Source organism: Cyclopterus lumpus, chromosome 22 (assembly GCF_009769545.1).
Source record: "Cyclopterus lumpus isolate fCycLum1 chromosome 22, fCycLum1.pri, whole genome shotgun sequence".
Classification (NCBI taxonomy): Eukaryota; Metazoa; Chordata; class Actinopteri; order Perciformes; family Cyclopteridae; genus Cyclopterus; species Cyclopterus lumpus.
Genome location: NC_046987.1, coordinates 14,717,810 through 14,740,312, shown reverse-complemented (window position 1 = coordinate 14,740,312; position 22,503 = coordinate 14,717,810). Strand labels below are relative to the sequence as shown.

Here is a 22,503-nt window from a genome sequence, read left to right as displayed (position 1 = left end):
AATAGATGCAATCAATTACTTGATTAGGAAGCTCAGGAATGACTACTTTCTCTTCATATCTGAGGGATGTTGTATACTGTGTACAGTAGATTGTAAAGCCTTTTCAGCTCATTGGGCTAAAAAAACACTTAGGTAAGCAGCCTGCTTGTTTAAGTAAGCGATTATAAGGGACACTATCTTGAAGGATGAAAACTCTCTGTTATTGGATTGCAAGAAAAGAATTTGACAATTATCGACAGAAATATGGTTTATTGTGAGTAAGACCATTATATTGCCCGCTGTATTCGTCTGTTTCGTCCCTCAACCCCCAAAGCCAAACGCACACAGAAGGAAAACCTACAGCTGAAAGCAGCGCAGTTCAGCTGGGCGGCTACGGTCGGGCCTCTTGCCCCGGGTACTCTCTGCATACTGGGATCAATTGCAAAAGAAGAATGAAACAAATTGCCCAGAATGATACAAGTTCCCCAGCCACGCTTGGGGGAGTAGGCAATTGGTCAGCATAATGTGTTTCTTTGCCAGACCACTTGAAGGATAACACGGACCTCATTTTCAATTTCCACGCGAATTTGCAGAAGCAACGATGACAATAATTACACGAGAACAATGGCAACGCAACATTATAGTTTTAACATGTTGTGTCACACAGAGAGTCATGAAGACCCTTAGCTTTCAGGAGGAATAACAATTAAGGTGGTGATTGTGGGATCTTTCCCACTGTTTTTTGCCACCGTTATAAAACAGTTGTGACGTCTTGGGGCACCTCGGCAGACAGACTTTTTAAAGATTGTAATAACGTGAAGAGGGCTTTGTAGGGGTCATATTTGTCATCTATTAGGACAACTGTAGGCAGTAAGATGCCCTGTTGTGCTTCTGCTAAAGCCGTTTCTGTCCACAGTCCCCCTCAGGCTTGTAGGTCTGTGGCCCTCTGCAGAGAGGGGGGGGGGGGTGTATCAGTACATGTAGTGGAATTTACTCAGGCTTTTGGTGAATCCTTCTTCAGTTATGGTAAAAGAAAGTATAGAGTATATTGTTCATTTCTCATCCTTTACATGCTAACTAACAAAACTACATAACAAATAAAGAATAATAAAACATTGCTGCGGTTACAGTAAATAGCATACATGGCGGCTGTTGCATTGACTGTAATAGGAAGAAGGCTTTACAGTTGTTTTGCAAGGGGGGGGGGGGGGGGAAGTAAAACTAATTTGAACTGTAAACATGTGTGCTGATTGTGCAAGTATTTGTATGAAGCTGCATGACACACTGAGATTTGTGTTTGTTTCTATTTCTTGTCACAATATATCACATTTATACATTACCGCGTAAAGATTTTTTTTTTTGGTACACATTTGTTTTGTTGCTGATGACGGTAGGCTTAGCTGAGAAACAGATGTTAGCATTTTGCCTATCAGCATGTGTAATTAGCAGCATTTGCATATCCAGAGTGTTCAACACTCAGCTGTTTTTCACTTTATAAAATATTGATCCATAGGAAAGTAAATGCATGATATATTATTGTCAGCACCTTGCTTGAATGAAATTATGTATAAATCCCAAGTATGCGAGGGTAGCATTAGCTAATCATTTGGCCATAAAAGTGTGGATGACAATAGATCCAAGTGTGAAAAGTAAGCAATATTTCCATACACATTGTAATAGTGAATCATTTCATCCATGTCATTCCCTTTCTTTTTTTTTTTTAAAATAGCTTCATTTCCATTAGTAAAAATATGTGCTACGCCTTAATTAGCCAGTTCCATGCCCTGAAGAGTCGCACCATGCAACACTCTCTGCATGCAGATCCACCAAATGCTAAGTACTGTCGCAGCATATGATACCAATGCCATTAGCCAGGTGGCTTTCATTACCTAAATTACAGCTATTGTTTATGATTAATTATTTGTAAATAGGAAGATGTTGAATTTAATTGATCGCTTGAATTTCCCCCATATCCTATTAATTAGGTTGATGGGAATCTCTAGGCTTTTTGTGACTGCTTTCTCCTGTATGCTTAAGACACTGATACACTCTGAATGCACGAGGAGATTCAAATATGAATTTGTCAGATTCATAACCAGTGGATAGCCTAACTTAATAGAGCCTAAAGCACTGACCAGACAGGCATACCAGCCCAATGACAAAGTGAAAGTCCCTAATTGTTTTTAATTTAATCTGCTGCTTTACTATTTTGGGTGCCAGTGCATATTAATGCTCTGTCTTGTGTTGTGAGGAAGGGTAATTAGGTTTAGAGTGAATGATTCCCTAACCACTCTTCTGTCTCCCAACCTTCTGTTTCCCCATGTTCTAAATTATAACCAAGAGGGGGAGATTTTTAGTTTTCTCTTCCCACACAAAGGTCAATGTAACGATGTACTGTAGTGTCACAGACTCTCTGAAAAGTTAATTGTTTGTGTTCATAAATTTAAACAATGTAACACTGGTTTAAATCCAAACTGTCAAACATATTTCTAAATCACAATGTACAATTAAGCAGGCAAATTAAATAGGACAGAGATTGATGATCTCAGTTGTTTACATAGACATCTAACGGATGCGTTAAACTGAGATTTGTCCGTCTGTGTGGATATATACCCTCAGAGTTCAGGTTCTCCCAGACTATCTCTGAGAAGAAAGTTGTTGTTCAGCCTACAGTCCTTGTTGGATTTTTTTAAACTTTATTTCTGTCATATCAACGCATTAAAAATGTTTCATGCAGAAACTAATCCTTCTCATAATGTGCACAAACTTGAATAAATTACGCCTCATTAGCTTTGTTTAAAAACAAAATTTAATCTGGTTTTGGAATATGTATGGAATAGTTTTTTGTATTAGTTAATTTATATTTATAGCCAGTGAGAGAGGACCGAGTCCCTCTAATGCTGGTATTAGGAGTCAAGGTGGTGGATGTGTTACAGCTACTGTTCAGCAGCCAGATCAGATCCCCATTGTAAGACTGTACTTAGCTCTATATTTTAGCATGAAGTGAGCCTACTGTGCCCAGGAGAGCACAAATTGGATATACATTAATGTAAAGTCTGCAATAACTTACTATTAATGTCTATTAAATGGATAAAAGGCCATTATACAATATGAGCGTTGTGTGAAACTTGACAGACTATAAAACGCAGACAGCTCTTGGTTTTGTTCCAGGTATCTGCCCTCATCTCTTTACATTGCTTCATACTTTTATCTTTTTCAAATCTTAATATTTGGTCTTGTTTCGGGACAAGATGTTGAAAAAAAAACTGATAGAGGTAAGGAAGAAAAACTAAACTTCATGAAGTTCTTAGTGTTTTGGAAACCGATATGTTTTCCCAGATATTTAGAGCAGTTTATGTCCCTTTTTAAAGTTAACAGGGTATAGATTTAGCAATTAGGCAGTAATCATGCTTATTACAGAGAGTAATCCATTTAAAACCTAACAGATGTCTGTTCCTACAGGGGGATTTAGATGGTCCCATGCCAACAATAAGGCCTTAATGTTGTTGAAATGCTCAGGTGCAAGGTTGAAGTGAGGAAGAATTTTTTTTCCTCCCTTAAGTGTCCACATGTTGACAGTTGACCACTTAATGGCCCACTTAATTGCAGTGGCCCCTTCGTCCCCAAGCATCATTGTAAATTAATGCTGAGGTAGTAGTGTTTTCCGAGAGTTCCCCCTCTCCTCCTTTACTTCAAACATTTGTTAATTCACCCTTTGACGAGACTCGAGACAAGACTCAACTGTGTGATGGGTCGAGCCCCAGAGAGTTCAAATAGTTGAGAATTAGCTGTTCTCCAGCCAGAGCAGTAAAATTCTTTAAAAATGGCATCTGGAGAACCCAATATGACGTCTTTGGTGGGGCAAGTCATTAAAACTGATCAACTATTCCAGTGGCTGAAATGTTTTTATTAAGATATGGTCACAGACTGAGACTCCAGACGGAAATCAATGTTTGAGATTCCTTTGGTTTTGTTTACATGTCAAGTGGTTGTTTCATGGATTATAGTGATTGATGGTCAAAGACTATGTGGACTCAATATTTCAATGCGGATTGGAAGCTTCATCTTCTCGTCGGTATTTGCATACCATTCTCACGAGACTTGTAATAAAAAGTCCATTACATTTAACAACCAAGTGACTTGAGAAAAGTATATGGAGACACAAAACTACTTTGTCACTGCTTTGAATATCTTCAACCCAGAGGATGCTGTGGGGGTTGGAGAGCGGTATCGAAAGGGCTGTGAGTCCTTGTTGGAGCTGCCTGTTTTCCAGGTTTGCCTCTCTGCCAGGTGTTTGACATTGACTAGAGCTGGTGATGAATGTAACTTATGGCAACCCATGGAATCGACCGACTCCCGGGAGTCCGAGCTTCCTGGAGTGAAAGTTTCCATTTTCAAAGCCCATCAGTTGCAGTGGGAGTGCTTCAGAATGGTCCATATGCCAGCTCTGACAGTGAAGCTGGAAAACGTTCCCCAATCTGTGCATTGCAACACAACTCACACAAACAAGTACACACTCTCAGTGGTCAACTGCATTGCAAAGAGACCAAACAAGGGAGTGTTATTGCCAGTCAACGCTGTCTTTCTCTCAGCGATTGGCCTTGAATCCATTATATCATTTGCATGAATGTCATTAATTTCCCTCCAATTTTGCAATATTTTGTTTGGTTTTGATTGACTGCACTTTACTTAAGAACAATTTAGCTTTCAACACTCTTACTGTAAAGAAAGGGGATAGAGGAAGATGGTCTGTATGAATGAGTGAAAGAAAAAAAAAAAAAAAAGTTTTCTGATCTCTCATACAACACTCAACCTCCCCCTTTCTCCCACCCCCACGCCATCGTGGCAGGAATCCTTTGTCAGAGGTGTTCATCTGGAACAACTTTGCCACACTTGTTTTCATGTTCTTTTAGATTACAGGGCAGCTGGCCCCATCTTTGAAGCTCCCCCTTTCCCTTTGTCTCTGTGCAATGCACTCTGGTAATTAACTTTGTCCTTCTTTTATTTGTTCCAGTCACTCGCAGTCCACTCTTCTGAGCATCTTCTCCCTGGAGTACCAGGTTAGAAGTTTTCTTCCTTTGTGAGCCCTGACAGGTGCCTAATTGAATGATGAATGTCCCTTTATTTCTTTGTAATTGAACTGCCAGCTCTCTGATTGGTTTGGAGGATGCCCCCCTACCATACCCCCATATATTCCACCCCCCACCCCCCCACACACACACACCTCCACCCCCTCCCCTCCATGTTCACGTTGAGGGCCCTTGCCTGCCTGAGCCTCAGTGGATGTCTGCCAAGCCTTCCCATCCATCTGTCTAATAACATCTAGCCCCTGCTTATTTGGTGGACCTGTAATAAATTATGCTAAACCATTATTATTCTGACAATAATAATTTCCCCGTGTAGTGCGGCTGCGTGTGCTAAATGTTTGCTGACTCGCACTGTCACTGCTGCTTTCCCCGCCTGACAGCGGATGATGATAAATGGCCGCTGCCGCCAGTGGCAGAAGGCAGCACAAGCAGAAAATGGAGTCATTTATCATCCCCCTGACAGGTGTCAGTCACACTGCCTGTCTCTGTGGAATTACATTTTCTGTGTGTAGTAGTTTTTAAATAAGTAGTTTTTTAACCAATGCTCTTCCTCTTTTATCCCTTGTCCTCCTCCTTCTCACGGAAGATGGCAATTGAATTGCATGGAAATGTCAGGGTTACATGGAATGTGGAATAGGGTCATTGTTTGATCGAAAAAGGGGAAATGAATACAAGGTTTGAGTGAGGGGGGTAGAGGGGGATGGGGGTTTGAACAAGGTTGTCTTGGCACAGTTTGACCCCCAGCAAACTTATTGAAATTAAATAACTGTGACCAAAGGTCTTTTGCGCTTGTTCATATACAATAATAGAGCATGTAAGAGGAGTCAAAGCTGAACCAGTCTGCATTTTATTCAGGGAAACTGGAAACATGTAAGCTAAAGCTTTGCCTCCAAACAATGTAAATAATGGAATTGTATGGAAATAAACTTTATTATAAGCATTATTATAATCATTTATTAATAGTACATTATTGTTACATTTCTCTTTGGAAGAAACGAACCAAAAGAACATTCTCAAGACACCATGCACCAGAAGCTATTGAAAGCTACTACCAAAGGTACTGTATTACTTTGTATTGTATTACTTCAGCACTCTCTCTTTATCTTCCATTCATCTCTATCACTATTTTTCTTTATCACTCTTTCATCCGTCTCCCACTGCTGTGTTCTCTCTTTGTCTCACCCGTTCTGTGACTGTGGAAGGGACTGGCCAAAGTCATGGAGTAGGTGGGCCACCATGACAGATATAATCTCCCCCAAACAAATCACCACCCTGAGGATTCATTCCAGACCTCCACTTGCACCTGCTAAGCTAAAGCTCTGTTCTCCATGTCAAATTGAACGCAGAAAAATAAATATATAACCAGCCGTTGGATATTTGCCTTACACCGGCTTATGATGGGATGATTATCTGTAATTCAATAAATGCGGCTACATTTTAAAAAGGAAAAACAGGCTGTAGGGGGGAAACCTCTTTGCATATTGCAATTAGCCTTTATCTAGCATATTAGACCATTGTTCTGGGGAAAACAAGGCTGGATAATGCACTTCTAATCCATTTACAACAACAAACCACAGAGACGATCTGGGTAAGATCAGAGTGGAGCTGCAGTTTTAGCTGGCGAGGGAAAAAAGGCTTTTTGGGCGGCAGGGGTTAACTAACTATCACTATCATCTGGCTTCAAGGAAATTTGAATCCCTTCAAGCACGGCTGTTTTAACCGCACCGGGCCTGCCATATGCCACCTAGGGCAAAGTCATCAGGGACATTAGCATGTCTTGGCTAGCCTGGTCTTGTCCCCTCCGACCCTTCTGTCTGTCTGCCTGCCTTTTGTGGGCCATATTTGTTCACTGCTGTTGTTGTTCTTTGTTATAATAAAGGTATCTGATTGAAGCCAAAGCACATCCCGCTGCTCCCGTCCTGCTCGAATTGGCCAATGAGGTAATGGCATAACCTTTAGTTTTTTTTTTTTCTCCCTCTCTTTCTTTTCTTATTTTTGAAAAAATAAATCTGAGCAATTGACGCCCACTTTTGTTCTATTTACAGATAGATAAAAATTGGCTGCAATTTGGCATTTTCTGCCTTGTCTGTTAGTCATTATCAAAATTGGTAAATTGGTCCGCTCCATTATCAATTATTTAATGTAATTAGCCCTCGCCTCCATTAAGCAGATGTTCAAATACTTTTTGTGTTTTATTATGTAATTTTCCAAATTGCACTTCAGACAGAGTTGTCCCAAACTGCGGACAGGTGATAGCTGGGTCATCGGTTAATTCTTCTCTTTAACACGTGTTTACCTTGGGAGGTCAGTGCAGGATTTGTACTCTGGTTGACGTTGTTGCAAACGATTCCCACACATAATTAGATGTGAACTTGGTATAAAACTCAAATTTATGTTATTGGGTGTTTGTACTCTTGGCCACTAGTGTCTTGTTATACTCTTTTTTTGAAGCCAGATACTTTGTCACATATTTATTTATTTATTTTAATTTATTTGTCATTTGAATACATTGTTAGTATTTGTTTTTCCTCGTATTTTGGTTGTTAGAATATGCGGCGTAACATATTAAAACATATAATTGCAGTTTTAAATGTTTATCGGTGCTTACGCCAGGCAACAATATTTCTTAAGGGTTTATTAATCTAAAATCAGAGTAGTTCACATGCATTAGTGGCACCTCAAAGCTAACTGCCATTATTCATTCTCCATTTAATTGACACATGATTTTTTTTTCTCCAAAGGATTAAATTCAGCTCAGAGATAACTGTCTATGAACCATTTAACTGTCATTTTAATATGCTACTTAACATTTAAACCAAGCACTCATGGTCTCCCAGACCGCTAATTGATGTAGTTTCATCCCTTTATGAGACAATATATCTCCAACAGAGGAAAATGATTAACAATGATGAAAACTATTCATGGGTTTCTTTTTTTCTCCAGAAGTCTCCTATGAATCGGTGTTTTAAACTCGACATTTGCTATTTTTTTTGCATGCTTTATATGGAGCTTTATGTAAAGGTTACCTAAACATACAGGTTTTATAACAGGTGCAGTTATGCTATATGTACCTGACACCCATTAGCTTTGGGGTCTAATAAAATGGGAGTTCTACTGACCAATAAATAGTTTTCTGCAGGAGTCAAGGTTCTGTGAATCTTAGTCACATGTTAAACTCATGAAGTGCCGCAGTCTTACTTGAGAATGTAGATGGACTCATGATTAATATGAAAATTAAGGAGATGCAGATACCTGAACTAATCAGGTGGCCCTTATTCAGGCTGGGCCAGCGTTGGTAATGTTGCCATTTTTCATGTGTCAGCTCTGATGCAGGTTTCCAGAAATCTGATGCTCTTCTCTCATTATCCAGAGGTGTGAATGGAGAGCAGGCCAATAAGCACAAAGAGGAAAGGATTGAGAGGACAGAAGAAAGAGAAGATGAGAAGGGTTGGGGAGAGAAAAGGGTGCTACAGTAGCTGGAAGCTACACATGCTAAGTTTAAATGCTAATAGTGGTCTTAATGAAGATATAAACTCTGTGCTCACCCCTTAATTTTTATAGACATGTTTGGCCTTTTTTAGAAGCTGCTTTCTCGCAATATTATGGCGTTGTTAACAAATACTGCTGCGGGTAAAAACAAGATATTGTTTAGACACAAGCCGCTCTGCTCCCAGCGTTACCAGGAAGCATCAGAGGAAAGATGAAACACTCCAATCTCACTACAGGTTGAGGGCAAATTCACTTTTGGTCCCCAATTATGCTACAAAAAAAAGAAAAAAGTAATAAGAAAAACAGATCTTTAACTGCAAGAACGTTTTGTTTCATAACGAGCCGGCTAGGAATTGCTTGTCTTCAAGCAATGTTTTAATTCCTTCCATACTGAATTTAGCGGGGAATGACTTCACGCATCTCATTATTTTCAGTCAAAATGCAACGCTTTTGAAAATAGATTTGCTCATTTCGCTTGCTTCACCTTTTTTCAAAGCATACTGTCGAAACCAACTTCAACATTTTTGGACCTTTTTTATGGATGATGCCTGTTAATTGAACTGAATAATAAAATAAATAATAGCTCTTGGTTTTTCATCACATGCCATTCTAACACTTTCATGATAATGTAATTTATAATGTGTAGGAAGGCATTGTGCTTCTCAGAAAGTGGTCAGATAGACACCTTCAGTATCGGTCATTAGTGCTCCCTTTACCTGTCAGGGCATCTGCCTGCACTCAAACTAAACACATTGCACACCTCTCAAGGTTTGTGTTCAAAGTATGCTGGAGCCATAGGCCCTATCCTTCCTATTAAGGGCTGCATTCCCACGGTCCCTCTGGTGTGTCCTGTTGGTTCCTGAAGTTTTGCCTTGCTGATCATCCCATGATTAAAGCGCTCCATTGTCTCTCGCTCATACGAGATGAGAGCCTGCGCTCGTCCGTCTGACAGAGGCGAAGGCAATTCAGTGGGGTAGCTGTGTAATTGGCAAACTCTTGTTCCTGTGGGACAGGTTATTGCAGAGCAACGCTTTCAATGACCAATTTTCACAGGGATTGTTGAAAGTTAGGTCAAGGTTTGGAAACGCAATAATATCATTTAGAACCATTACAATCATTATTATTTTTGTGACATCAGCCAAAGTTAGACTGGCCATGTAATTTCAGCGCGGTAATTCTTAGGCTCTTTGAAGTATGCTCGCACTTCCTACTAGATATGTGGGATTTAGTCTGAAGGTTTGTAAATGGAGTAATTCTCCAGAGAGGACTAACATTTCCATTATACCTATGTTTTGAAGTAGCATTAACTCCCCAGTGGCGCCAAAGCCAGTTGTTATTTTATTAAGGCAAATTCTTTTTTTCATTCTTTTTTTTCAATCTATGTAAAGGTGGATCTGTCTCCTGCACTGATGGCTCGTATCATCCTGGACAGGTTCCTTCAGGGCCTGGAGGGTGGAATGCGTGAGTAACACTTTTCCATTTCCCACTCTGTCCTTTCTATCATTCCCCCCATCAGTCTTAATTGTAGCACTTTGTCTTTTGAATCTCTTTCTGTTTGAGTCCCAATTCCAGTTCTAGCTGCTGTATTCTCAGCCTGTCCAAGGCTAATGACAGACAGACCACATTTAGTACTAGCTGCATCCCAGGGCACATGACTGGCAATTAAGCACTGGGAGGACCACCCACCTCTCAACTGCAGTGTGGATCAATTCTAGCTCACCTCATCAGTGTTATTTATAACACCACTGATTTCTTTCCTCACCCTCCTTCATCCCCCAATGCGTCCATCTACCCCCTACCTTCTCTTCTTCCCTCATCCCCTTCTCTTTCCCCGTCCCTACTCTGGCATTCAAAAGAAATTGAGTTGAGGAAAAGTGTGGCCGAAAAAAGAAAACCATTTCGGAAACAAAATTCCAGATGCAAATATTTGTCCAAGAGATTGTCCAGATATTGTGTCAATAAAGATAATACATGTACATTCTGTTTCTATTTTCCTCTTTAGTGCTTTTATTATGTCATCTTCTGTAATAATGTTTGACCCCAAAACTGCCAGTTACACCTTTTTACATGTGACGTTTGTTCATTCAAACAAAAACCCAGGAACTCTAAATATCCATAACATGATTCCATAACATTCCAAAAGGCCTATCCTGAAGTGTGTGTGTGTTTGCATGCATGTGTGTGTGTGTGTGTGTGTGTGTGTGCCTGCAGTAGTCAGTGCTTTGAGAGTGAATCGCATGATGTCAAAAAGACGCGATTCCAATTTAATCAAGAAAGAGATTAAAGTGGATGTGTGTTATTTTCAACTTCGCCACAGCACAGCCATTCGTCAAAGTCAAAGATGTGATTGCTTTGGACCCACCGTTATCCACTGCCTGTCAAAATACTAGTCTGAGCAGCTTGTAGAACAGGGCATTCATCCAGGAGAAGCACTCCGTCTCAGATAATAGCACACTGCATCCCTCCATCTCCATACAGTGAAAACGTCCTATGTTATTGCCCAGAATAGATTTGTAGCTGATGAAACTTTCTGGATGATCTTTGTTTAATTTCAAAAGAGCGTTGTAGCCATGCATTGTTTCAGTGTGTTTCAGGTGAGTGAGTAATGTCATGGTCGTAGTTCTTCTCGCAGAAGCTAGGTGACTTTTACAGGATAATCATAGATCCAAATCAGCCTAACTAAGCCTACACGCTGTGAGAAAACACTAGAGTTTAGGTCGATTAATCTCTTCTGTTTTTTCAGGTAAAACAGTTTGACTCCGACCTACTATTTTCAAATGATGATGTCATTATGCTGTACCTTCCATATGTTGCCAGCTGTGAAGTCAGTTTTTTTGAGGGTGACTTTTGATTTGACAGAGCTCCTCTGCAATCTCACCATGAACTACTTGGCCTTTGCAAATTAATTGTTGTCCACATGGACTGTGCGGTCAAATCGCCCAATCTCCCTGTGTGCATATTAGACTCCAGTAATGTGTTTCCATTATTAAACAATGCAAGGATAATTGTCTTTGCTGGCAATTAGCTAACAGGTTGGTTCAGTGCTATTGTCAAGTATATCCGTCATGCCCCCCTCCAGCCCCAGACTGCGCTCTAGTGTGCATGTACGTGTGTATTTGTGTGTTTTTGTCGGACTCCATAGGGAGGTCGGGCAGGCACATTGCAAAGATCGATAGACTTCTATATAAGGGACATTACCCCCAACTGGGTGAGTGGCTTGCCTTTGCCTAGCACCATCGTTTTTTTTATTCCCCTTCTCTGTCTCTTTGCATTTAAGAGACACAGGAATGGGGCCTTTGGGACTGTGGAATGTATGTACAATCACTAGTGCTGGATCAATACAGAGTTTTAAATTGTTTTCTGTCCCTTCCTTGTTTTGTTTTGCTTGCTTGTTGTTGTTGTCCCCCCCACCGCCTCCACCCACACCCCTGCCCTCCCTTCACACTAGCTACACACACCACCTCTACCTCACCTCAACCTGACAACACCACCAACAAGCTCCCTCCCCCTCTCTCCTTGCAGCAAAAGTATTGGAGAGAGCATCAGCCAAGCAGAATAAAAGACGATCTATTGGCGCTTGTAAATAAATCAATACATTCAAAGCAGTTTTATCACGTATTGAATATGATATCAGCATCCATAATGTTCCTTGTCTCATGAAGCAGGCAGGGCAGTAGGGGAGGAAAGGTCACGTGTGCCCTTTGACACTCTTTAAACCCACTATTTGCAGGTGCACTTAATATTATTTTTAGGAAGAAATACAGCAAATCTCCAGAATTCCTCTTATGGTTGTTGGTTATGGACTAATGTCACAAAGATTAGACAGTAGGTGTCAATTAAGTTTATAAGGCCATAATAAGGCACTGTATGGAAATATTTAATTTAATAACAATAAAACATAACTACGGTAGTAAATTGTATGTTTTCATTACAGTTGAATCTATCGTTGTGATCAAATTGAAAATTGTTTAAGCTTTCAGATTAAGTCATTATAGTTGCTATATATCATCCATCCATTCTCTATGACTCAGACTGGAGCCAATCCCTGCTGACATTGGGCGAAGGCAGGGTGCACCTTAGGGCTTAAGTATAGAAGATGATCATAAAGTTAAATTTAATTTAAACTTAAGTGATTGTTTTTCAAATGAAATTATATGAAGAAAAAAAAGAGAAAAATGGCGTAACCAACATTATTGTAGGCAACAAAAAATATATTTTAAAATGTTTGAAAATGCCAAGAAAGATCTACATGGACAGTGGATTTAACCCAAATCATGTGTGCACAGCGTGTGTCTCAGCCAATAAATACTGTAAATGATACAGTTCTATTGTAACCGCTTTATTGTCATTCCAACTCTGTCTGTAGATACTACCTCTTATTGCCTCACATTGGGGGAGCTCCTGCTCTTTCTATTCCCCCTTCTGAAATCTCTTCATCTTTCTCTCTATTCCTCCTTTGACAGGAGTTGATATGCCTCTAGATTTAGACATACTTTTTTTGAGGAGGCAATTTTGCTAGCTATTTGACCTTTTCCATTTTCCCAAGGCCCAGCTCCAGATTAGATTGCTGCTCCATGTTTTGTAACTATGTGATTCGACTGCCTTTAAGATTTATTGTCACATTCCTTTACAGAAGCCTTGTGCGCAAGGTTATAAATGTCCTGTGTTTGAAGTTAACACTATGAGAATGTTAGTGTCTACTATGATCCTTTGGTTCCTTGACAAAATTCATAATAGCTGCAGTGTTTTGCAGATCAGACTCGTTGATAACTGAATATTGTATCATGTTCTAGCCAGTAAAGTCTCAACTTTCATATCCACTATGGATGTAATGGTTCATCCTCTTTTGTCTTCAAGTGCTCTTCTCTTCTTTCTCTCACCTCTCCGCTAAGGTGGAGCTGCTGTGTATATGCAGCCTCTTTTTTTCCCTTCAAATACGGAGAGCAAGGGCACTTCATTAGCAAGAAGGGAGGGAGTAAGGAGGCAAAGGCAGAGTGTGTGCGTGTGTGTGTGTGTATGCATGCAAGGGGTGTGTACAAGGGAGGTAAGCAGCAGCGTGGCACTTCACTTGACAAGTATACTAATTACTCCTTTTCAGCAGAGAAGCTCCAGTCAGCCTCTGCCACAGCCTAATGGCCTGACCTAGGAAGCCACTCTCCATAGCAGAGCCTTCCCAGATCTACTATTACTACTGCTACACACACACACACACACACACACACACACTGAATTGTAGAGTCTCATCTCGCCGCTATCAGGGAGAATCAGGTGGAAGCAGATCAGTTCTGCCCCAGTAACCTCTTCAGGGACTGAGCTCCTCCTGCACAGGAGATACCTCCTCATATCATCAACTAGCACCTACACACCACCACAGATATTTAAAAACACTTTTTTTCCCCGTTCCTCTCATCTCCCTCTCTCTCTCTCTCTCTCTCTCTCTCTCTCTCTCTCTCTCATTCCCATCTTCTGTTTTTTTCAATACGGGAGGATAAATTTAAAAGGAGTAAATTGGAAAATCAAATGAGGGCTTTAGGCAGCCGCAGAGATTTGCAGAGCTGTCCGCCAGCGTCGCAGAGCCTCATCCATCATGTCCCACAAGTAGTCAATTCCTCTAGTATCTGTAAATGTTTTCAGATATTAGCCAATTTATATGCTCCGAGATTCATCATGGAAAATCAGCTTTAGCGGCGCACATTATCAGGACCTGTCTCCCCCTTGCTCCATGAAGTTTGATGAACGAGTGCCCCTCCACAGCTCAATGGCTTGTGCATGGGGGAGGGGGGGGGGGGGGCATGGGTATATAGAGGAAATGGATAAGCGCCCCCCCACCCGTGGCAAAAAGTGGTTTTTTTAATTAATAAACAAACTTGCTCATCAGTGTCAGGGGCAATAACAATCGTCATCCGTTATTGTTTATTATGGTCCTCCCTCAACAAATGTTGCTATCTAATGAGGTTTCTCAACACTTTTTTGCGTTAGAGATAATGACTTTTACACCCTCATGGAGAAGGGAAGAGTAGTTACAAATGACGCAATAAGAAATAAAGCCAAGGTTATGTTGCCGTTACCTTGCTTCATATATTTTATCTTTGGAGTTGCATATGAAAACAGACTTGTGATTTGTTTACACTGGTTGTTTTCTTTAGCAAATCCCAATGGAGGCGTAGCGTTTCACATCTATTATTCTCCTTTTCTCTGTTCTTCTCTGTTCAGATGTTGACGGTGTGATATGGTGCCTTCGTCAGAATTTATACCAACATGGGACAATTACAGTAAATTTGGTGAATGTTTACAAGGTGCAGACTCGTGCTGCAGGGCTTTGTTCTCTGTGTCTGGTGTTCTTCAGATTATGCTTTTTATTTTCTTGCACATGTTTTATGTGTGCGTCTGTGTGTGCCTTGAGTCTGTGTATTTAAAGAGCATGGCGTGTGCGTGCGTGTGTGTGTGGCAGAGAGGAGCTCAGGGTGTCATAGAAGAGTGCTGCCGTGCAAGGCGGGGGCGTCTTTAATAAATGTATGCTGATGTTGGAGGCTGCAGCGATGCGAGGGATGCAGGAGCCCTGTTGTTATTTACTGCTGTGTTTGTGCACAGCAGCGAATCCTGGGCCTGCAAATGGCATTACAGCCCGTGATGAATGAGCATTAGGGTAAACTCATTTTAAAAGCATCCTGATTTATTAGCGGTCTGGCCTTCCATTTTCATCAGGTCAATGCTTGGCTGAAATTCCACAATGTCAGCGCCAAGGTCACCTCTTTATGGCTATTTTTAACCCCATCGTTCAAAAAGAGCAGGAGGAAGGGATCCTATCACTTATTATGGCCATCTACCAAAAATGTCAAAATGCTGGAGAGACAAGGAGAGCGAGGTAGAGAAACCTGGAAGTGTGTGTTATGTGAGAGACCAAAATGTGGTGGTGGTCAACCCCCAATTATGAGCGCTAGTAAGACAAGAGCTTTAATGGCTGCCGTTTGCCTTCGGGGAGGTTTATTACACACCACTGTTTTGCAGAAGCAGCGTCAAATCTATAAAAGGACCATTAGGAAGAGGGAAAAAATCAATCAAAATGCCATTAAAGTGGAATAAGTTGCCAATATTGCTGATGTGGTTGCGGGTCCTTTGATTTTCCTTCAGATTATTAGGCACAGTCGAGTAGTGACTTTGTTAAGGGAAACCAGTGTTGTTGGGGAGTAATATGTCTCCTGGCTTCATAAAGTTTGCTGCCTCATATTTCCCGCTTTATTGATTATCCATTATCATTTGTCATGAGGTGTCCTAACTCAAGGGGAAAATATAACCCTCTTTCTTCTCCGCCGCCTGCACTGCACAGGAGCCTGGTATGGATCTGCGTGTGAAGGTACCAATCTCTGAGAAAAATGAGCAAAGAAATAAAGCACAGCGCTGTGCCTTGCAGCTCTAAGAGGGAGTGTGAGGTTATGGGTTGGGCTGGGGGAGTACCGTGGCTGGGGGAGACTGAAACGGAGAGGAGAGAAAAAGGAGGAGAGGTGGCAGAAAAAGATGGAGACAAAGAAAAATAAACCAAAAGAGAGGAGGGAGCACTGAATGCGCTTTGTTCCTCTTCAACACTCCTCCCTCTTTATTTCATCATTTAAGGTAGATGAGGGAACACAGCGCTGTTGGTCCAGTCTGATAGTTTTCTCAGGGAATGTCTTTGAGAGAAATGCAAAGTGAGAGACGACTAAGAAGAAAGGTCTTAAGGGCTTCCAAATGCATTTTTATTAATGAAATGAATTGAAGAACCACTCAATGATCAAATCAGTGTTTGTAAATGTACACCCGAGTCTTTTCCAATTAATCCTTTTTCATTTGGGGTTTTTCAAATGCCGTTTTTATAAATTTTCTATAAATCTTCACATAAGCTGTCTTGTTTTTAACAGTTCTATGTGCGCAGTTTATTAGATGAGCTTGGAGATCGCTGTGCAGTGTTGGTACAGGCACCATTCAAGCCTGAAATGTGAATAGAAACATTCCTTGTATTGTCTGCAATGCTGCAAGTCTTTCAGGACCATGTATCACTAAAATGGCGTGCCTCAACCATTTCGTCACACAATGATACAATCCATTTAATCCAAATCTTTTTAAGAAATGATTTAAGGATTTTTTTGCTGTTGCACTACCAGCAAATCAATCCAGCAGGCTTTCTTTTCTGATTTATAATGTTAGTAGAGCAAGAATGAGGATGAGAGATGCAGAATAGTCAGCGTTCATAGCATAGATAAACTACATGGGGCTCCTGTGCTCTGGACTGAAACATTTATCTATAGAAAATCCGTATAGACACCAAGCAGCCATCTAATGGACTAGTGTGGAAATACTGCACTAACAGTCGCATGGTGATTTACAGTCTGTCCAGCCTGTCTTTTCTCCGTGTATTATCACACTTTGCTCTCAATTCAATGCAGCAATTATAATATATATTTTTTACATTTGTTTGTTACACAAGCTTCAATGTTTGACGTGATTTGCGAATAAATAATAATACATTTTTGTAATTGTTTCTCTTGCCTTTGTCCTGTTCTCAGCCTCTAAAACCGTCCTCAACAGCATGCTTAAGGAGCCGTCATTAATTCCAGACCAAATGTTGGCCAAACACATCTACCAGGTAAGTGTTAACATGAAATATTACAAGAAACCATTAAAATTGTGTTGCGTCACGGAGGGATTTTGAATTACTTAAATTAATTGTTATATAATTCTATTAAGTTTGCTGCCCTTTTCCATGTAACTAATCCCCTGCTTAGGTACAGTGAGTTTTTAGGTGTTATTGAACCACCTGGCTGACAGACGGCATCAGCCGCTCATGTTTGCTGATGAGGTCACGTGAGAGCCGGCGGTCATGCCTGCCAATCTGCCAGCATCTCCTGTGTTTTCTCCTTTCCCGGCACTGTACGGGCTTCCTTCCTTCCACCCACCCACTCTTTTCGCACGCCATAATATTTCTTCCCCCTCTTTTCAGTGCACAATAAATGACTGCTGTTATGGACCGCTGGTAGACTGCATCAAACAGTATCCTATCCCATAAAATGTTAAGCCTGAAATTGACGAGGAGCTATTGAAGGGGATGAGATGTGTCTGGCTTCACCTGACATAAAAGTTCTGCTTCACAGAGGAAGTGTTTCATCCTGCCCCACAATCACCGGTATAGCGGCTGAAAGGCGATGGAGGGAAGAGGAGCAGGAGATGATTGGCTGATCTAAATGCATCTCCATATGCACATAGTGGATCAGACCCAATGTTCTATGATACAAGAAAAAAGATCATTCATAAGCCTTGTGGCGGTTATTGTGTTCTTTTATTTGATATTTTAATTTTTTTTTTTCATACCTGTTACTTGCTGATTTAAAAAAAAATCCTTTTTTAATATAATTGTATTTAGTCCTGATAAGCCCCATGTCGTTCAGCACCATGGAGAGTTCTGGGCACACACAGTCCAATTTGAACTATTAACTTTGATCGCACATGAGTTTCATTTTATTTATATGTAATTCGGTTGCACTCATATTTTATATTTTTCTTCCCTTTCTTTGCCCAACTATAAATACCCCCCCACCCCCTTAACTAACGGGGGCTTAGCCTTGACTAAAGGGGCAGAATTAGAGTCCAAGCTATTTAGGGGTAAGCAGCTGGGTCGCAAACCAACTGTTTCCTGGGGGAGGAGACTTATTTGAATGAGTGTACATGGGTACGTCTGTATGTTATTGTGTCTGTCCAAGCTTTCTTGTGTGTGGTGGGGCTGGGTTGCTCTGTTCATAGCCAGTCAACCCTGTCCCACTCCAGCCTCCTTCCACATCCCCCCTTTTTTTACCTTTCTTTGGCTGTCCTCTCGTCAGTGTCAACTTAGAGTCAGTTACTCTGCCACTGAGAGTTCATTATAACCGCCCTACTATGTGGTTTGAAAGAGCTCCATCCTCACATGAGAGCAATGCAGTTGAGTCAATCATGATATGTATGTATTAATTAAATCCATTGTGTGTTTAGTGTTTGTTAAGGGCAGCATAATGGCCTCAGAACCTTTTTCTCTCTCTATTGGAAAAAGACAGTTTTGAAATACGGCCTTGGTAAATGCAGGATTATTTTCTGTGGCTTCAAGCAGCTTGTATTCTGATGCAAAATGGCATTTATTCTAAAAACATTTTTTTTTCAAAGATTTTAGAGGAAGGAGTGGGAGTGGAGGAGCTAGTGCAGGCACTCAATGCATTTTGCCAACTTGGCATTTGTTTCTTCCTCATTAAGTTAATGCACTTTCGAGATTTGTTGTGAAAGCAGATTAAGGTTGACCTGCAAACTTTGATTGGACTTGAGTAGTGGCTTTCACTTTGCATAGTAAGCCAATAGTGGAGAAAGATTTTAAACTTTTGCTGGTGTCAAACATACACATGCACAGTTGAGCTCACATCACCTCACATCTGTGCACTGATCCTGTTACCACTGCAGACTACATTGTACTTTATGGTTTCCATAGGAAGCAATGTTACAGTTAAAATCCTGATTTATGTTGTGAGTAACCTTTTGGTTTTCTCATGAATAACTTTTGTTTCATCTTGATGCCAAACTTAGACAACACTACTCCAACACGTTCCAGCAAACCTATAAAGTACTGTTACTGCTACATGTTCCTTGACTATGTTTTCTCAGCGCTATTGGCCAAGAGCACGAGGTGCTGCTCTGTGACAAACTGAAGGAGAGGAACCTTTCCTTCCTGGGTAAGGCATCTCTTGACCTTCTCATCATATTTCTACAGTCAATCTGGGCATGGCGGTGTGTGGACTTTTTGTAAGTTTAGTAAACCAGAAACTGTTATCAAATATCTTTGGCTGCTGATGCTCTGGCATACAATGAATATGTGTAGAATAAAAGCTTCATATGTATTCATCTTTTGTTAGTGGTTGATCAGTTTTTCAGAGTTATTTTTTTTTCAAACATTCCTGTTTCCATGAACATGAATATTATGTTGGTACTATTGTGGGAACCTCGCCATTTTTTTCCAATTAGTTGTTCGGGGGATTTAATGTTTAGGGTTTTTTGGTTATAGTTTCTATTTTTTTTTACCAAATTAGATTTTTGTTGTCTTAATATCTTCTACTTTGCTAACACCATTATCTTGTTGCAACAATATTAAATCAAGGTAGAGTGTCCAGGTGTGAAATTGTGAAACAGGATTTTGAATCCCCATCCCATCACCCTCCCCTAGGTCAGATGAGTGATGAAGGATAAAAGTCATTCCCACTGTCATTAAGACCATATCATATATTTGAACCTGGAGTGCTGACCTTTCTTCAGAGCTGTACAAAGGGCTGTTCTAAAACTGTCAGAGTTCGGGCAGCACCAGGGCCACTCAGGCGGCCTAACCCCATCTGATAAATGGATTGAAAATAAGCTACCCAACAGCAGGGATGGCCCATTAATTTTAATCAAAGGTGATGTAAAAAGGCGATCAGAGCCACCTGACAATGTCAACAGCCCAGTAGGTATGAATAGAGGCTCCCATCCCACCACATACACATTAACACCCACATTACCACGCCCTGGATGCCCCTCCGTACCACAGGCCTCTGGCAGCCTCTCTGACCTCACTCAGCTCTCTTTCTCCCCCCTTGGCTGACACTACCTCCTCACCACCACTGACACCGCCACCCTCCATCTCTCCTCAATTCCCTTCCATGCCCCATTAGTTGAGCTTGGCTGGAGACGAAGAGGCAGGCCCTTGGAACTGAATGACCTGGTCAGCCTGAGATTTAATGGAGAAATCAGGTGTTGTGGGGATAATGGCCGAAGCGCACCAGAAGTCAAGGACAATGGCTGCGGCCTGTGAAGGCAGGGGTCAGACTTACAGAGGCTATAATGCCAACCTTGTCCCCTTGCTGTATATTTTACAAAGCTCTGCCAAACTGCAAACTGGAAAGCAGCTCTGCAACCGGGCTTTAAAGGTTTTTGTGCATCGACAGCGAATACGTCGCAGATGTAGTTAATGGTTTTACTGTGCTTGCTGTCCTCTACTGTTATTCCTTCTGCTTTGCTAACACTTAGGTTTTTCTTTTTACCAGCACCTTGGTGAAGGTTGTTAGGTTACCTGCCTGTGATTGATGCAACTTAACTTGCAAATGTTACAATTCTGCACGTTATCTCCTGTAGATGAAAACCAACTGAGAGTTATGGGCTACGACAAAACACCTGATATCATCCTGGAGGTTCCCATTGGTTAGTATTTACATAATATCTTATCTGAAATTGCTTGTTTAACTCGGTTGCCTTGTTTCAAGACGGGTTATGCAGTTATCAAAACGTGTTTTCTTAGATTTTGGTGAATGACTGGGAAAACAAGTGGCTTTCTTTTTTTCTTTTTTTTCTCGTCACTGATTTTCTGAGGGTTGCTCTGTATTTCTGTTTCTGAAAAGCCGTGGAGGGACACATCGTACACTGGATTGAGAGCAAGGCCTCATTCGGAGACGACCACAGTCATCGCACCTATCTCAATGAACAGTTCTGGAGCTACTGGAACAGGTGAGTCTTCTCTTCCACTTTGTATTCTGCTTTCATACGCTTATCTAAATCAACCATATTATGCTATTTTCCCAGTTGGCATAACGTTTTATAACTTCTCCTTTTTGACCACAAACCACAATGGTCTTTTCTCAGTATTACAAGGGCAGCTCATCATATCTCTGACAAACAACGTTGACCACTTCCTCGCTGGCACAGACCACACTGACCCCATACTTGAACTTCCACATGCTACATCTGCACATCATACTACTTCCACATCCACTCCTGTCATTGGAGCCTTTTTACAGTCTAAAGGGTCTGCCTGTGAGCTTGATTCTTTTCCAGAGTACACACATTGTTTTAGAAGGGAAGCTGGTAAATGGGTGATTAATCTGTTGCATCTGTTGTCATGAGAACCGTTGGACAGGAACGGACCCTCGTAGCCCCTCCATGGGGGAACGGAGGTGTGTGAATGTGTCTGTCTCAATCAGGCCTGTGTATTGGCAAGAATCTGACGATACAATGCATCATGATACAGGGGTTATAAGTCAATATATTGTCTTTTATTGCGATTCTGTGAGAAAAGCAATATATTTCATATGCATAAAATCGGAGTAAATTCTTTTTACTTTTTTATGCACTCGGAACAGTGGGATCGATATGTTTAATAATTTATTCCACCGCTAGTCTCAATGCTAGAAATGAATAAGGTTTATTGCATCGTCTATTGAGAGAACATCATTTTGATATATCTTATCTTTACGCAGTCTACCCACAGACAACGGCAACTTTGAATTATTATCACTGTAAAAAACAAGATTTGACGTTTAGCCCCTTTTTAGTTATTCATTAGTTTAAAGGCTAAACATGTCCAATAGTGTCTAAGCCATTGAGTAAATGAAGTCGAGGTCATTCACACATGGTCTTCACCTCCCTTGGTGCCGGGTTCCAGTCGGCAAGTTGAAAAGCCGCTCACAGGGCCGCCGCCACTCGCCTCACCGCGGCCCTGGCCCCCCTCAGCCGTGACAGCCAGCTGACATGTTGTGACATGGTGCTGGAGCGCCAGGAGGTTCCAGACCACAGGCACAGCCAGACTCTCTCTGTCTCTCTTTTTGTTTTACTGGGGCATGTGCATTACCAGGTCAGGATTTCTCCCACATAAACTACAAATAATCGAAAATTAATCTGTATTTTTAGCAATAACTAAGTAAATGAAAGGGAAATAATGGGTCCCCGTTCAGAAAATGTTGCCCCCGCTCTACTGATTTCACTCAGAAACTGCCAGCAGAGCAATCATTTGATTTTAAGGGAAGATGACTCATCCAATTGCATTGAGCAGTTAAAATGCAGGAGATGAGGTCAAGGTCATAATCAATGGTGTGTTTTATTTTCTCAGAGTAACATAGTTTTATTTGTAAATGGCCTGCTTCCAGAAGAAAAAGACTAT

The 22,503-nt window shown here is 41.1% G+C and overlaps 1 protein-coding gene across 3 annotated transcripts in view; it reads left to right on the top strand.

The window, feature by feature from the left end:
• cdin1 (CDAN1 interacting nuclease 1) overlaps positions 1-22,503 on the top strand; it is a 53,374-nt gene that overhangs the window by 4,809 nt on the left and 26,062 nt on the right. For 2 of the 3 annotated variants that reach the window (XM_034525504.1, XM_034525503.1), the window contains 9 exons: positions 4,994-5,039; positions 6,059-6,123; positions 6,946-7,006; positions 9,944-10,016; positions 17,096-17,175; positions 17,530-17,579; positions 19,209-19,276; positions 20,706-20,771; positions 20,969-21,074. In XM_034525504.1, coding sequence (XP_034381395.1) covers positions 4,994-5,039; positions 6,059-6,123; positions 6,946-7,006; positions 9,944-10,016; positions 17,096-17,175; positions 17,530-17,579; positions 19,209-19,276; positions 20,706-20,771; positions 20,969-21,074 — 615 coding nt within the window. The remainder of the gene's footprint in view (positions 1-4,993; positions 5,040-6,058; positions 6,124-6,945; positions 7,007-9,943; positions 10,017-17,095; positions 17,176-17,529; positions 17,580-19,208; positions 19,277-20,705; positions 20,772-20,968; positions 21,075-22,503) is intronic. The other variant, XM_034525505.1, reaches the window with a different exon arrangement.